Raw genomic sequence first — 14,868 nt, 5'->3', positions numbered from 1 at the left:
CCCTATGGTGGCCAAGACCGTCACGTTGCGTGCCTTGAAAGCTGCGCCATGCCGTGCCGTACCGCGGAGACTTAATTCACGGAAGGCACCGACGCGAACGCGACGTCCGGCACGGCACGGACCTGGATCTGGCCATTTCGTTTCGATCGTTCATGGCTGTGTTGAGTTCGTGAAATTTGGAAATTTGATTATTATAGTATTTTCGTTTTTATTTAGTAATTAGTGTTTAATCATAGGCTAATTAGGTTTAAAACGTTCGTCTCGTGATTTCTAACTAAACTATGTAATTAGTTTTTTTTCGTCTATATTTAATGCTCCATGCACGTATCGTAAAATTTGATGTGATGACTACTGTAATACTTTTGGGAAACTTTTTGAGAACCCAGCCCATATCGCGGACAAGTGGACAGAAGAGTAGAAGACCATCTCGTGACTCGTGAGCTGGTGAAATAGAAAAACTTGCACGTTGTAGCAACAGACATGGCGTCGCAGAGCATTTTTCGTGGGTCCTCTGATACCTGTACTAAACCGCTGCCTGGCCCACCCAGCGACCTCTTGCCGCCGCTGCTCATAAAGTCATAATCCAGGCGTGTGGTCAAGGTGCATGCCCGTCCTCTTCTGTACAGGTACGGGTGGGCGTTGCTGTTGATTACTTGCACTCGTACTGTTGCTCCATGACTCACTGGGTCCTGCTCGATCATCTCATGGTTTGCTCAAAACCACCAAGCCGTAGAATCCTGCGAGTTTGCCAACCCAGAGTCGCACCCTAGTCGATGGAGGACGGATTGGTAGAACCGCATCCAGGGAACAGGGTCATTCTACAACTTTTTACAAGTTCGGTGGATGTCGAATGTGGATGTTATGCGCTTCTTTTCTGCACGTCCGTGGACTCGCAGGTTATGCTTTTGGCAGATGCCTGTCTAACAGGGTCATTCTGCTGCTCTGGATGCCTCTGTACTGTACGGTAGTGCAGCATACATCTGTACACGCTGAGCATAAATTTATCTGAATCCCAAATGGTTCACGAGGTCAAAAAGGAGAACATAACTGGCAAAACTTTTGCTGTTAGCCAACGAGTCAAGTAGAAGCAATTGTGGAGCCAAACCCAGGGCTATGTAGAGCCAATACAACACAGCCCTTTGGGTGGTGAAACAGATGATAATTAATTACATAAGCACGGGAAACCAGGTGATAATTACATAAGCTGCAGAAAACAGATGGCACTCTGAACTCGCTTCAAGGCAAACAAGTTCAAGGGCACAACAACAAATCTCGCGCCAATCAATCAATCAATCGGTGAGAAAGATGGGGCTTATATTTCCGCAAACCCATTATTTGCACAGACTACATCTTAACCAAAGGGCACGCGAAACATCAACTACTTCCGCGATACTGGCCAGAGTTCACATGCTAATATGTACAACATTCTTCCAGGAAGAGCAAGCCGCTTGATAATGATAATAATCCACCTTCACACTGAATACTCTGCACATGGAAGGTAATAGAAAGGTCAGTCCAACATTGCAGTACCGTGCTGTTGATTAGCAAGCCACCAAGCAGGTGTCTACAGCTAGTTTTTTGGTTAAAGCAGAAAGACATGTTTGGTGTATTTCTTATATGCTGGGGCCCTGTGATTTATATGTTTGCAGAATCCAAGGGAATTGATGAACTACATGGAGAAAAAATTGCAAAGTTACGTTACACATGAAAATACAGCTATCAGGAGGTGTCAGACATCAAAATAAACTACAAGTCAGAGGTGTTTACTCTGAGCATTAATGAGGTGGAAGCAGAAGAGATAGCTAATTCCTTCAACTGTAAGCTTGGACATTTCCCTATGAAATATTTAGGTCTTCCAATAAGCTACAAGAGGTTATCTAACGAGGAGCTCAGTATCTCTGCTAATAAGGTTGAAAAGAGATTAGAGACTTGGAAATGCAATCGTCTCATGGTGGTAGATCCATCTTCATAAACTCAAGCTTAACTAGCATCCCTATGTATTCAATGGGGTTCTATTGGTTGCATGAGGGTACTCATAAGAGGCTGGACACTGCTAGAGGCAGATTTCTCTGGGAAGGGGTTGGCAACAAAAAGAAATACCATATGATTAAGTGGGAAGCTCTGGCAGTACCCAAAGAATTTGGAGGTCTTGAATTTGTGGATACCAGAACCATGAATACTGTGTTGCTGGCTAAGTGGATTTTCAGACTTGATAGAGGTGATAAGTGTATGGCTCTAGAGGTGCTTAGAAGAAAATACCTAAAGGACAGAAGCTTCTGTCAAACCAACCAAAGGGGTGCCTCTCAGTTCTGGCAAGGTTTGGGGAAGGCTAGAGAATGGTATGAGAGAGGGACAAAGTGGAGATTAGGCAATGGAAAGAAGATCAGATTTTGGCATGATGTGTGGTTGGGGAACTGTCCACTTAAAATTAAATTCCCAAAACTGTTTAGGATCAGTAGACAACAGGACTGGTCTGTGATGGAACTAAAAGAGGTGGAGTGGAATTTGGATTTAAGAAGATTAGGTAATGATGCGGTGGCTGAGTGGAATGAACTGCAGGAGGCTTTAGAGTTAGCAGTTTTTTCAGAAGAGGAAGACACTGTTGTCTGGGCACTTGAAACTTCTGGCAAATTCTCAACCAAATCTCTATACAGGTTTATGAAACATAGTGGCACAGTTGATTTGAGGATGACAGGGATGTGGAAAGTAAAGCTGCCCCTCAAGATCAAGATTTTTCTTTGGATGTTATGGCATCACAGAGTACTCACTGGTGAACAACTGAAGATTAGGAAAGGCAAAGGGTCAGAGAAGCAAATACTGTGGGAAATTAGAAACTAGGAACCACCTGTTCTTCAATTGTAATATTGCACAGATCATCTGGGTGTGGGTTAGGATTGGTATGAGGTGGACTGAAAGACCCACCTCACTCCAAGATTATGAGAATAAGATGGGTGTTGGGTTGGGTCAAAAGAATATTTTCATTGCTTTCTTCATTCTAGCAGGGGTGGCCTGGAGTCTATGGAAGACTAGGAATGACTGGGTTTTCAACAATCATCTAATCAAATCTCCTAAGTCAATTGCTTACAAAGTTTTGGGTTTCTTATCACAGTGGAAGAAGTTGCTGAAGCCACAAGAGGTGTTGATGATGGAGGATACCATACTGAAGCTGCAGGAGGGACTGAAGGCGTGGTGAAGCTGTTGACCTGAAGATGGCTACATCTGGAGAAGGAAGATGTGGGTGTATGGATCCCAGGCACTTTAGAGGTGTTTGTCTGAATTCGTTGGTGACCAAGGCGCATATGAAGTCTAAAGTTCTTGTCTTTCTTTTATTTCTGCCTGAGCCGCTTCTGTTATGGCGCGGTTATGTCTATCTTTCTAAAACTTGTAGTTGCTTATGCTAAACTGTAAGCTGGTATCCCCAGCAGTTACCTTAGTATGCTTTCAATATAAGCAGGGCCAATGCCTTTGGTCTAAAAAATATGAAAATACAGTTATGCCTTCTGTCATGACCAATGAGAACTTCCAACTGCTGGTAGAAGCTCATACAACCCAACCTAAATCATGCATATTGCTTGTTTCCCTCACATAGGAATGTCAGCTTTGCATCTATTTTGCATTTTTTTTCTTAAAAAAGGATTATTCAACTTCGTCAAATATTATTATTATGATCAATGAACATAGAACAACAGCTTCTGTGGAGGCTGCAGGTGCACCAATGTTAAAAAACTGTGAGGTTATAACATCACAGGTAGTGAAAACTCACCCTATGTTTTGCTAACCGATTCAGCAGCTGCTGACAACTGCTGACGATCTTCCAAGAATGTTTGTGCTGATGGAACAGAAGAAAGGCTCATTCTGGCAGCTCCCTTGTCTTGCTGATCTTCTGTCTCTTTACTGTCTGAAATACCTGATGCTCTCCCCCTAGAAGGTATAGAAAAACTGCGGGCTATAGATCCAGGCGGTGGAGCTGGTAAAGGTGAAGCAGTACTTGGCAGCGTTTGTCTTGCCCTAAAATGATCTTGAACTTTGGGTGTCAAAGATGCAGGATTTGGTACCAAAGGGGCGGAGTGGGCTACTAAACTGGGAAATGCTGTATTTTTTGATGCATTAACAGGTGGTCGAGGAAGCTCATGAAGTTCCTTGATCTTTGGTGAGGAAATGGGTGGTGGCGAGTTGCCGGGGGATACTCTTATGTGCACTGGCTGATGTGCAGAGCTATGCCTGGGCACTGCAGAAATAACATCAATGTTCTCTGTTGACCGTGGTCTGGAAGCTATTGGGCCAGAAAATGACCCTCTTTTCACTTTTTTGTTGTCAGAAGTCTTCAATTCATAATAGCCAGGTAAAGCCAGATCACCCACTGGGAGTACTTTCCTTGTTTCTGCTGTATTGGTATTGCTCTCTTTCAGCACAGACTGTACATTAGACAATCTTGTAGGACTAGGTAGTTTATTGTCTCTCAAATCTCTTATGTCTGCAGATGGGTGGAGTGGAGATGAATGGAAGGCACCTTTGCTCTCAAGAGGTCCAGAAGTAGGATTTCCTGATGCTATCTGAGAAGTAGCTCGAACATCATTTGGAGTAGGCAAAACATAAGTATTTAACTTCCTTGTCGCAGAACGCCGCAAATCTTTTATTCTCTCTTCTGTATTGAGCTTTTTCTCAGGAAAAAGTGGTGCTGACTGACTTACAATTCTTTGTCTTTCATGTGGCACAGAAGAATACTCTTCTTTGCTTCTGTTAAAAAATTCCTGCAGAAATCATAAAGTCGGATAAGAAACAGTCAATGGTAAAGGGGAAAAAAAGAAGTTAAAATACATACTTGAGTCGGCTTCATTTTGAACCTTCCCATTTACCATTATCCACTAGCTAAGGATGATTGACTAATAAATAACTAAATCTAATGCTGTGCTCGTGACATTTGTCATAAACATATACAGCATAAAATGATAGGATATAACAGTACTATACTAGAACAACTGAGGATCATGTTGGCAGGGTCATTGTTGGCATTGAACATCAAGCAGTGTTCCATATCGTTCAGTAGGATATTTGACCACAATTTAATAACAAGCTATGTTAGTACCTCTGTATGATTCCTAGAAGCGTTGCCAGATTCCTCAGCTTCCTTATTTTCTCCATAATCAAAAGACAACTCTCCATCATGACTGTCATTGTAATCTTCATCATTCTCATCCTCAACAAGGTAATCCTCTTCCTCAAGTGCGCTGAACTGATGATCAATGTGTTGCTGCTCAGCAGCAAGCCTAACATGTGGCTCTACAGCCTCAAGGGACTTGACCCCCTTTCTGAACAAATTTAGCTGGTTCACATGATACAATTATGTTTCACCAAATTAGTTTCCAGACAGATTGCCATAAAGAAGGAAAGGAGAGTCTAAGACATAATCTGTTGCAGATCTCTCTCTTTGTTTGCTGCACAGCTGATTTGGCAATAGGTCATTCTTTGCTGTCCTAGTTGCTGTTGAAGTAGGGCAATAGGGCACCACTGGTACATTAGTTGGTAGCTAATACATCAGCCATGTCTTGGTAGTGGGCTAACGTAGGAATTGTACAGCTAGTACTAGGAGTAGTTGGGGCTGTACTCGGCCATGCTCATGTGTACCTTATAGTTGGTACATGAGTTGTATATACTCTACCACTATGCAATGAAAAAAGGCAGTTCAGTTGCCACAAACCAAAAGAGCAGAGCTCTGGCCAGCGCTGGTGCTTGTGATGTGTGTGTACTTGAGCTCAACCCCTTCTTCTACCTCTAGCCATAGTGAGTGAGTGTGTGTGCTAGTAAGCAAGTTGCTTACCTGTGCAGGGAGGCGAGGGACCAACAAGTGGTATCAGAGCCATACAGGTTCGCCTGCGTCACGGGACTAATCGCCGGCGATGGCACCTGGCTCGGAGACGGGCGACAGCAGCGGAGCTGCGGGAGGCGACAGTGCTGCTAGGGCTGCCCAGCCACGACAGGAGGTCGTCATGCGCACAGTGCGGGAGGTCAGCGGCACCAGTTGGCCGACGCTGACTCGCACCAACTATGGCGAGTGGGCGGTGACCATGAATGTCAAGCTCAGAGCCCGACGGCTCTGGAACGCCATTGACAAGGGCACCGACAACGAAGAAGACATGTCAACGAAGGAGGCTATCCTCGCTGCTGTGCTGACGAAGTACAGGGTGCCATTGGGGGCGAAGAAAACTGCTAAGGAGCCGTGGGAGGCCATTGCTGCAATGCGCGTCGGTTCTAACCGCGCAAAGAAGGCGACGGCCCAGCTGCTGAAGCAGGAGTACGCCAACCTCAAGTTCCGCGATGGTGAATCGGTGGAGGACTTCTCCCTCCACCTACAGTCGGTCATCAGCAAGCTGGGGAGCCACAGCGTCACCATCAACGAAGAGGAAGCGGTCTCCAAGTACCTCCACTCCGTGCCGGTGAAGTACATCCAGATCGCTCTCTCCATAGAGACGATGCTGGACTTGTCCACCCTCACCATTGAGGATGTGATCGGCCGTCTGTGGGCGGTGGACGAGCGCATGGAGCAGGCCACAGCAACGACGGACAGCGGCAAGCTGCTGCTGACACAGGAGTGGGCTGCCCGGATGGAGGAGAATAAATCCGGGAAAGCCTTCTCCAGCCGCGGTGGCGACAGCAAGCGCCGCGGCAAGGCTTCTTCGAAGAAGAAGATCGACCCCAACGCCTGCCGGCGCTGCGGGAAGACAGACCATTGGGCAAAGGAGTGCCCAAATCGCAAGCAGGAGAAGAAGACCGAGGCTCATTTGGCGTAGGCTAACGATGATGATGAGGCCACTCTCCTGATGGCGACGTTCTGTGCATTGCACGACTTTGAGGCCAAGGAGAAGGGAGAGGTGATGGCGGTACAGGAGCACGGGAAGGCTCTGAAGGCTGTCAACCTCGACGAGCCGCACGCCCAAGTCCACCTCGGACGTGTGGGCGGCGAGCAGGAGCAGCGGTGGTATCTGGACTCCGGCGCCAGCAACCACATGACGAGTTCCAAGGCGGCCTTCTCCGAGCTCGACGGCAACGTGACCGGGACAGTGAGGTTTGGTGACGGCTCAAGGGTGGCGATCCGAGGGCGCAGCACCATCATTTTCCGGTGCCAGAACGGCAAGCACCGCGCGCTGACGGACGCCTACTACATCCCCCAGCTGCGCTCGAGAATCATCAGCATCGAACAGCTGGACGAGCGCAGCAGTGAGGTGCTGATCAAGGATGGCATCCTCAAGATCAAGGACCGGGAGCAGCGCCTTCTCGCCAAGGTGAAGAGATCTCGGAACCGGCTGTACCTGCTCGACTTGAAGGTGGAGCAGCCCATCTTCCTAGCTGCACGGTGCACGGAGGAGCGGTGGCTGTGGCATGCCCGGTATGGCTATCTCAGCTTCGACGCTCTTGGTCAGCTGGAGAAGATGGTGACTGGGCTGCCTCACATCGAGCACGCCGGCGAGCTATGTGACAGCTGCTTGGCTGAAAAGCAAAGGAGGTTGCCATTCCCGAAGACAGCGAAGTATCGCGGGGCGGAGGCCCTCGAGCTGGTCCATGGTGATCTCTGTGGGCCGATCACGTCGGCGACGCATGGAGGCCGCAAGTACTTCATCTTGCTCGTGGACGACTGCAGCCGGTTCATGTGGCTGCAGCTCCTGACGAGCAAGAACGAAGCGGCGGAGGCGGTCAAGAAGTTCAAGGCGCGCGCGGAGGCGAAGAGCGGCAAGAAGCTGCGCGTGTTGCGGACTGATCGCGGCGAATTCACCTCTATAGAGTTTGCAGCGTACTGCGCGGATCAAGGTGTGGTGCGCCACCACACCGCGCCGTACACGCCGCAGCAGAATGGCGTGGTGGAGAGGCGCAACCAGACGGTGGTCGATGATGAAGGCTAAGAAGATGCCGGCGGAGTTCTGGGGAGAGGCGGTGACCACGGCGGTGTTCATCCTCAACCGCGCGCCCACCAAGAAGGCCCTGAAGGGCAAGACGTCGTTCGAGGCTTGGCATGGACGCAAGCCGAATGTGTCCTTCCTCAGGACATTTGGCTGCATTGGCCATGTCAAGAACACAAAGCCCCACCTCGGCAAGCTGGAGGATAGAAGCACACCCATGGTGTTGTTGGGCTATGAGGAGGGCAGCAAGGCCTATCGGCTCTATGATCCCAACGGAGGCAAGGTGGTGGTCTCTAGGGATGTAGTGTTCGACGAGATGGCTGCTTGGGATTGGGAGGATCAATGCGCCGGGGAAGCTGCTGGTGTCAGCAGCACATTTGCTGTCGAGCACCTGGTGATCCAAGGAGGAGATGATGGCGCTGGAGAGCAGGCTGCTGCTGGAGAGCAGTCTCCACCAGCAGCAACGCATTCACCTCCACCACAGTCCCCTGCGACGGCAGCACAGGGGACACCCCCACTGGAGTTCGCATCACCACCCACCGACATCGACGAGTTCGTGGATGCTTTCCATGACGGCAAGGAGGTTCGGTTCAGGCAGGTGGACAACATTGTCAGCGAGGGGGGAGCTCCAGGGCTGGCTAGCCGGCTTTTGGATGACCCAAAGGTACTCCTTGTCAGCGCAGAGGAGCTACCGACGTTCACAGTGGCTGAACGCAACGCCAATTGGCGCCAGGCGATGTTGGAGGAGATGAGGGCGATCGAGGACAATGGGACATGGGAGCTGGTGGATCCACCGGTGGGCTGCAGGCCGATCGGGTTGAAGTGGGTCTACAAGGTGAAGCGGGACGAGTGCGGCGCCATTGTCAAGTACAAGGCTCGGCTTGTCGCCCGCATGGAGTCCGTTCGCTTGCTGTTGGCCATGGCAGCAGCGAAGGATTGGCGTGTCCACCACCTCGATGTCAATTCTGCGTTCCTAAACGGCGAGCTCGCGGAGACGGTCTTCGTCAAGCAAGCTCCGGGCTTCGCCGTCAAGGGCGCTGAGCACAAGGTGCTCAAGCTGCGCAAGGCGCTCTACGGGCTTCAGCAAGCTCCAAGGGCGTGGAACGCCAAGCTCGACGCCACTTTAGGCGAGCTTGGGTTCACTCGCTGCGCCACAGAGCACACGAACTACACACAGCGACGGGGGAAGGAGGAGCTCGTTGTCGGCATGTATGTGGACGATCTGATCGTCACTGGAGCGCGAGTGGAAGACACTGAAGCATTCAACCGCGAGATGGCGGCTCAGTTCAAGATGAGCGATATTGGCGCGCTCTACTACTACCTCGGCATCAAGGTGAGGCAAGGGAAGGAGAGCAACTCCCTAGGCCAGCGCGCCTATGCGGAGAAGCTGTTGGAGCGTAGCGGCATGGCGGAGTGCAAGCCGTGCGCAACTCCAATGGAGGAGCGGCTGAAGCTGTCCAAGCACAACACGGCGGCGAAGGTGGACGCGATGCGCTACCGGAGCATCGTCGGCGGGCTGCGCTACCTCACGCATACTCGGCCGGACATCGCATTCGCGGTCGGGTATGTTAGTCGGTTCATGGAGGAACCGCGTGAGGATCACTAGACGGCGGTGAAAAGGTTGTTGCGCTACGTCAAGGGGACGCTAGATCAAGCGATCATCCTCGCCAAGAGTGGCGGCAAGGGTGGGCTGCAGCTCACGGTCTTCAGTGTGGCACCCCCCAAGGCAAAGGAAGGTGAGCCGGAGCTCACTGTTTTCAGCGACGCAGACATGGCGGGCGACGGAGCACCTCTGGTGTGCTTGTCTTCCTTGGAGCAGCCCCCATCGCCTGGCAATCGTTGAAGCAGAAGATTGTGGTGTTGTCGACGTGTGAGGCGGAGTACGTCGCAGCGGCCATGGGGGCGTGCCAGGCTGTCTGGTTGCGCCGGCTGCTGGGCGAGCTGACCGGCGAGGAAGCTCACCCGCCAACTCTGATGGTGGACAATCAGCCCGCCATCGCCCTCGCCAAGAATCCTGAGCAAGCACATCGACATCAAGTTCCACTTCCTCCGGGACTGCGTTGATGGAGGGCAGATCGTCATCTAGTTTGTCGAGACCGACAGACAGCTCGCTGACATCCTCACCAAGTCACTCGGGCGCCTGCGGTTCATGGAGCTGAGGAAGATGATTGGCATGAATGAGGTCAAGGCTTTGGGTTAGCAGCAGGATTAGGGGAAGAATTGTAAGACATAATCTGCCGCTGATCTCTCTCTCTCTCTTTGTTTGCTGCACAGCTGATTTGGCAATAGGTCATTCTCTGTTGTCCTAGTTGCTCTAGGAGTAGGGCAATAGGCCACCACTGGTACATTAGTTGGTAGCTAATACACCAGCCATATCTTGGTAGTGGGCTGAGGTAGGAATTGTACTGCTAGTACTAGTAGTAGTTGGGGTTGTACTCAGCCATGCTCATGTGTACCTTATAGTTGGTACATGAGTTGTATATACTCTACCACTAAGAAATGAAAAAAGGTAGTTCAGTTGCCACAAACCAAAAGAGCAGAGCTCTGGCCAGCGTTGGTGCTTGTGCTGTGTGTGTGCGCTTGAGCTCAACCCCTTCTTCTACCTCTAGACATAGTGAGTGTGTGTGCTGGTAAGCAAGTTGCTTACCTGTGCAGGGAGGCGAGGGACCAACAGAGAGAATTTATAAGCGACCAGATGTGCACCTGTGCAGCATGATGGCGAGCAGCTTGTGTGAAAAGACTTCGGAATTGTCCTTGCTTCAATGATTTCAACCGGAATAGAAAAAGAGTTACTTCCTCTTGATAATCTTCCTGAGCTTGTTTCAATTGCTCCGATGCTCCATTATCACCTTTAGCATTCTTAGACCTTCCCTTTTCTTTCTGCGCATTTAGCATGAATTCGTACAATTCTCTGAAAGGAGTATTGGAGCTTCAAAATTCACGTCAACAAAACAAAACAAAAAAATGGGTGAATTTTGTACAAATATCATACCTTTTTTCATCACATTGGCGCTTCATTTCCTGCAATGGGAAATACTCTACTAATCACACATAGTTGTCTGATGGGCATAGAACTAAAGCTCTTAAAAGAATGAATACTTTTAACTCAAGAAACAAAGGCATCGACCAGCAGCATACATAAATAAACTGGATGCAAATTAGAAATTTGATTAGCAAGGCCATGTTTGCTTGTCATGCCTTTTGATAAACCTAGGTACTGTAAGTATACTGGAAACTGTGAGCCTATTTGTAAATATAAATCAGTATTACATTTGTCAAAGATTATTTTATAGTCCAGGGACCATGGTACAGATATGAGCATTTGACTACATAAAGCACATACCAATACGTGGATTTGCAAGTAAACATCGCCCAAACTACTAACTTTCTCCATTCTTGAGTAAACAGGGAGCTCATTTCTATTATATGCTTAGAAGGCCACAGGCAGGATGAAAAGGTGCTGAAAATAGCAAACTTGATAAAGTGCATAAACCTAAACAATAAGAAAAAGAAAATATAAGCCTGCACATAACGCCTAGAAGCACCAGCATGAGAGATCATACCTCCACAGTTTGAAGCTCATTAAGAAGCGACAGCGATGGAGTGGTGATGGTATTATTAACATGCACACGCTACGAAAAAGGTAGTTGTATGAATCAGCAGCAGATGATTATAGTATATCAACTAGCAAGTTAAACAAATAAGCAATTAGAAACTTACATAACTATCTACAAGTTTCCGAAGTTCACATTGTGATTTCCCAAGCAACAGCAAAACTTTATCTGGGAGATAAGTTATATGTAAGAAATAAACAGAAAATTGAGCAGCAATTAAAAGATGCAAGACATATTCAGAAAACATTAGGAGGGGACATATTTCACATTTTTGTCATCTCTTTGTCTTTTTTTCTCAATGAGACAGTCTAGTGACCAGAAGTGAAGATGTGTAGTGCAATTTTTTTTCTGTTAACTCACTCTCATTCTCCTTGAAGAGCCTAACTGCAGCTACATGAGGTTGTTTAACTTAGCTTTTGTAGCATGGCTTTTTTTTTCCTTTTTGTGACAAACAATCACAAGAGGGTTAACAATATCATCCAAACACAAATGCCTTTTCTAGAGTAATTGCACCACTTACAAAAGGACTGGAAATTTATACAAGAGACTCCAAAACTTTATAGATATATGAGACCCCATACAGGCATTGGTATAAGACTTTCTGAATATCAAGTTAATAGCTTTGAAACCCTCAGGATAATGAGTTAACGACAATAATCTATCATAATCTAGAATAAGCATTATAATGATGAACATGCATTGCCATCAATAACCAAAACAAGCATGTTCACAAAGAAAAAAGAAGACATGATATAATTACCATTTATTCCATCCTTATTTGGCGTAACTCTTTTAAGCAAACAAGTTCCCATTTCTTGAAGTGCTTCAGAGAACTCTGCATATAACGCCATCTATACGTTAATATTTCACAAATACAAATGAAGTGAGGTTACACAATGTCGGCTAGGTGAAATTAAGGTGTTTAAGATTTGCATTTCCTGCTTGATTAAGTAAATCATTAGGAGAAATAGGTTCTAAATATGTTCAGCATGATCTTTAGAGAGACGGCCGATTGCTATTTTATATTAAAATACAATGTTGAAACCTAAGTAATAAACATAAAAGAAAACATAGCCAATAACTAATATTTCCATGAAATGCCATTGGACATATATAAGAAAAAAAAAATGGACTTAATTAAGGGTCTCGGGAAGAGGGGGAGGCTTTAGACAAGAAAATTACCATATGCACTATTTGCAATTGCTGCAGCAACAGAAAGCAAGTTATCGTAACAGCTCCTCATATCTGCCATATCCTGTCAAAGAAAGCAACAATTCAGAACAAAACTAGCAGGAAGCAGACCTAGAATTTAAAACAAGAGAAGTTTTAACATCATCCATTATGGTATTCTGATGAAGCTATACAGCTGGTAAACAGCAGGACTAGGTTATCACTGTTTTTGTTATTCAGGACACCCACACAAAATAGTTCAATTTTGAACAATTGAAGACTTCTGACAAACCCATTTGGCAGATCCAAATAGATTAGACAAGATCCCAATTAAGCAAAATGACACCTTCATTTACTGCAAGGAATTCAGAAGTATCACGAGTTCTGCTGGCTGCCCCACTACGCTAGTGCAGAAAGACTTGCCTAATGCTTAAATGCATCTCGCACCAAAGCGCACACAACCATCAATGCATGATAATCGCTCGATTAGTCGATTACCACCTCACTGAACAGGAGAAAATGCATGAAAACCAAAGCAAACATGACTCTGCCAAGTAACCACAGAAGCTGAGCTGAAATCACGCCACTAGCAGATCAAAGGAAATTCTCTTTCAAGAATATGCTAAACCAAAAGTGAGCGGACGATTCCCACAGCACCAGGAAACAACCCCAAAACAAAGCTCATTCCTCCCCGTGGAATCCCAACGATGTCCAGCCGTGTGTTGTCAAATTGAGCACAGATCCGGACACTAGAATTTCTATGCAATCCTCATGACGACGATGCTCTAGACTCTCACACACCAACCACCGAACTATGAACCGGCCATCAAAACCAATCGCGCGGAATCCAGCAGACCGCAGCGGCTGCTGCGAAAACCAGAAGCCGAACCGGAGCTCCCCCGCGAGGCGCGAGATCTCCACAGCCGCAACCGACTGACCCGCCCACCCGGCTCGCTCGCCCGCCCACGAAGCGAAAGGGAGAGGCAAGGTCCACACACCTGGGCAGCCGCGAGGAGCTCGTCCGCCGCCGTGGCGGCGGCGGCGGAGTGGCCCCGGCCGCCGCGGTCCCGGTCCACCCGCTGCTCGTGGCGCTGCAGCGCGAAGCCCCGCAGCTTCCGCAGCGATGACTTCATGTCCTCCTCGCGCCTTGCGCCCCGCGAACCCAAGTCAGGGCGGGCGCCGGATCAAGCCCCAGATCGCCCTCGGCCGGCCGGCGATGGCGATGGGCTCGCGGGGAAGAAACCCTAGCGGCGCTAGCCCCGCACGCACTCTCCCACTGACGAGCGGGAGAGGGAGTGGGGAAATGGAGAATTCTTTTCCTCCTTTTGGGAGCTCGAGTGCGCCAGGTGCTGCTGCGCTGGTGGTGCGCGCTTTCTTTACTTCCCCTCCCGCGGCCCGCGCACTGTTTTAATGTGCCATTAATTAATTAATTAGTCATAGTATTTTTTTAATTAAAAGAAAATGTAGATGATCTTTTTCTCGGTTGCTTGCCTCCAATGAAGCTTTGGTAGCTGCTCCGGTCTTTGTTTGGTCAAACAGAGCCGTCGGCGTTGCTTATGGAGGGGGTGTTGGGATCTACGACTAAATATATCACATCAGTTAGTTATTCGCATACTAATAATAAAACTAATTACAGAAATCGTGACTAATTCGCAAGACAAATTTATTAAGACTAATTAATCTATTATTAGCATATGTTTACTATAACACCATATTATCAAATCATGTACTAATTAGGCTTAATAGATTTATCTCACAAATTAGTTGTAATTTATGTAATTAGTTGTTTAAATAATCTATATTTAATACTCTAAATTAGTGTTAAACATTCGATCTGACAGGGAGGAGGATCCAACTTTGTGCTAGTCTACCGCTCCTACTAGTGCTTCACACACTAATATATTTTCTTCGGAGCAGAAAGGTTGGTGTTGCCTTAATGCCTTTGTTCTCTTATCTTGCCTTTGCTCTCTTAATTTTTTATATCTTTTTTTCCTAACAGAGACTATCCTATTCTTCTTTGGCTATGCAACCAATCAGTCCGGTCAAAGAGGGAGTGTTTGCGGAAAGCAAAGAAGGATGGGACTGCAAATATCGCATGGGCATGTCTGACCCATCTTTTCGTTCAACGAGATCCGATGCCAATCAGCCAGCGGCGTCCTCGTCTCACGGCTCACGAGTTGGTTGTTTGGGAC

General features: G+C 47.7%; 1 protein-coding gene across 2 annotated transcripts; it reads right to left on the bottom strand.

Annotated features, from left to right (window-relative positions):
• Positions 1–1,158: 1,158 nt before the first annotated feature.
• On the bottom strand, positions 1,159–14,077 carry LOC136542141 (uncharacterized protein At2g33490-like). Of its 2 annotated transcripts, XM_066534444.1 has the most exons (10): positions 13,675–14,070; positions 12,689–12,761; positions 12,267–12,341; positions 11,613–11,674; positions 11,456–11,524; positions 10,885–10,913; positions 10,596–10,803; positions 5,087–5,323; positions 3,764–4,751; positions 1,159–1,485 (listed from the first exon to the last, which is right to left on the bottom strand). In XM_066534444.1, the coding sequence occupies exons 1-9, from the start codon at positions 13,807–13,809 to the stop codon at positions 3,765–3,767; spliced, it is 1,875 nt and encodes a 624-aa protein (XP_066390541.1). In that variant the 5' UTR covers positions 13,810–14,070; the 3' UTR covers positions 1,159–1,485; position 3,764. The 2 variants fall into 2 exon arrangements, with proteins under 2 accessions (XP_066390541.1, XP_066390542.1); XM_066534445.1 differs by lacking the exon at positions 5,087–5,323 and having other exon boundaries at positions 13,675–14,077.
• Between the last annotated feature and the right edge of the window lie 791 nt (positions 14,078–14,868).

Source organism: Miscanthus floridulus, chromosome 3 (genome assembly GCF_019320115.1).
Source record: "Miscanthus floridulus cultivar M001 chromosome 3, ASM1932011v1, whole genome shotgun sequence".
Taxonomy (NCBI): Eukaryota; Viridiplantae; Streptophyta; class Magnoliopsida; order Poales; family Poaceae; genus Miscanthus; species Miscanthus floridulus.
The sequence above is the reverse complement of the archived record's forward strand: the minus strand, read 5'-3'. Positions and strand labels throughout refer to the sequence as shown.

What these genes read in the sequence shown, in the direction of transcription:
- LOC136542141 (XM_066534444.1), bottom strand. Translation starts at nt 13,809, where the DNA reads ATGAAGTCATCGCTGCGGAAGCTGCGGGGCTTCGCGCTGCAGCGCCAC. An exon ending in AGCTCCTCGCGGCTGCCCAG is followed by an intron (nt 12,762 to 13,674) that starts GTGTGTGGACCT and finishes TTTCTTTGACAG; the next exon opens with GATATGGCAGATATGAGGAG. An exon ending in GGAAACTTGTAGATAGTTAT is followed by an intron (nt 11,525 to 11,612) that starts GTAAGTTTCTAA and finishes CCTTTTTCGTAG; the next exon opens with CGTGTGCATGTTAATAATAC.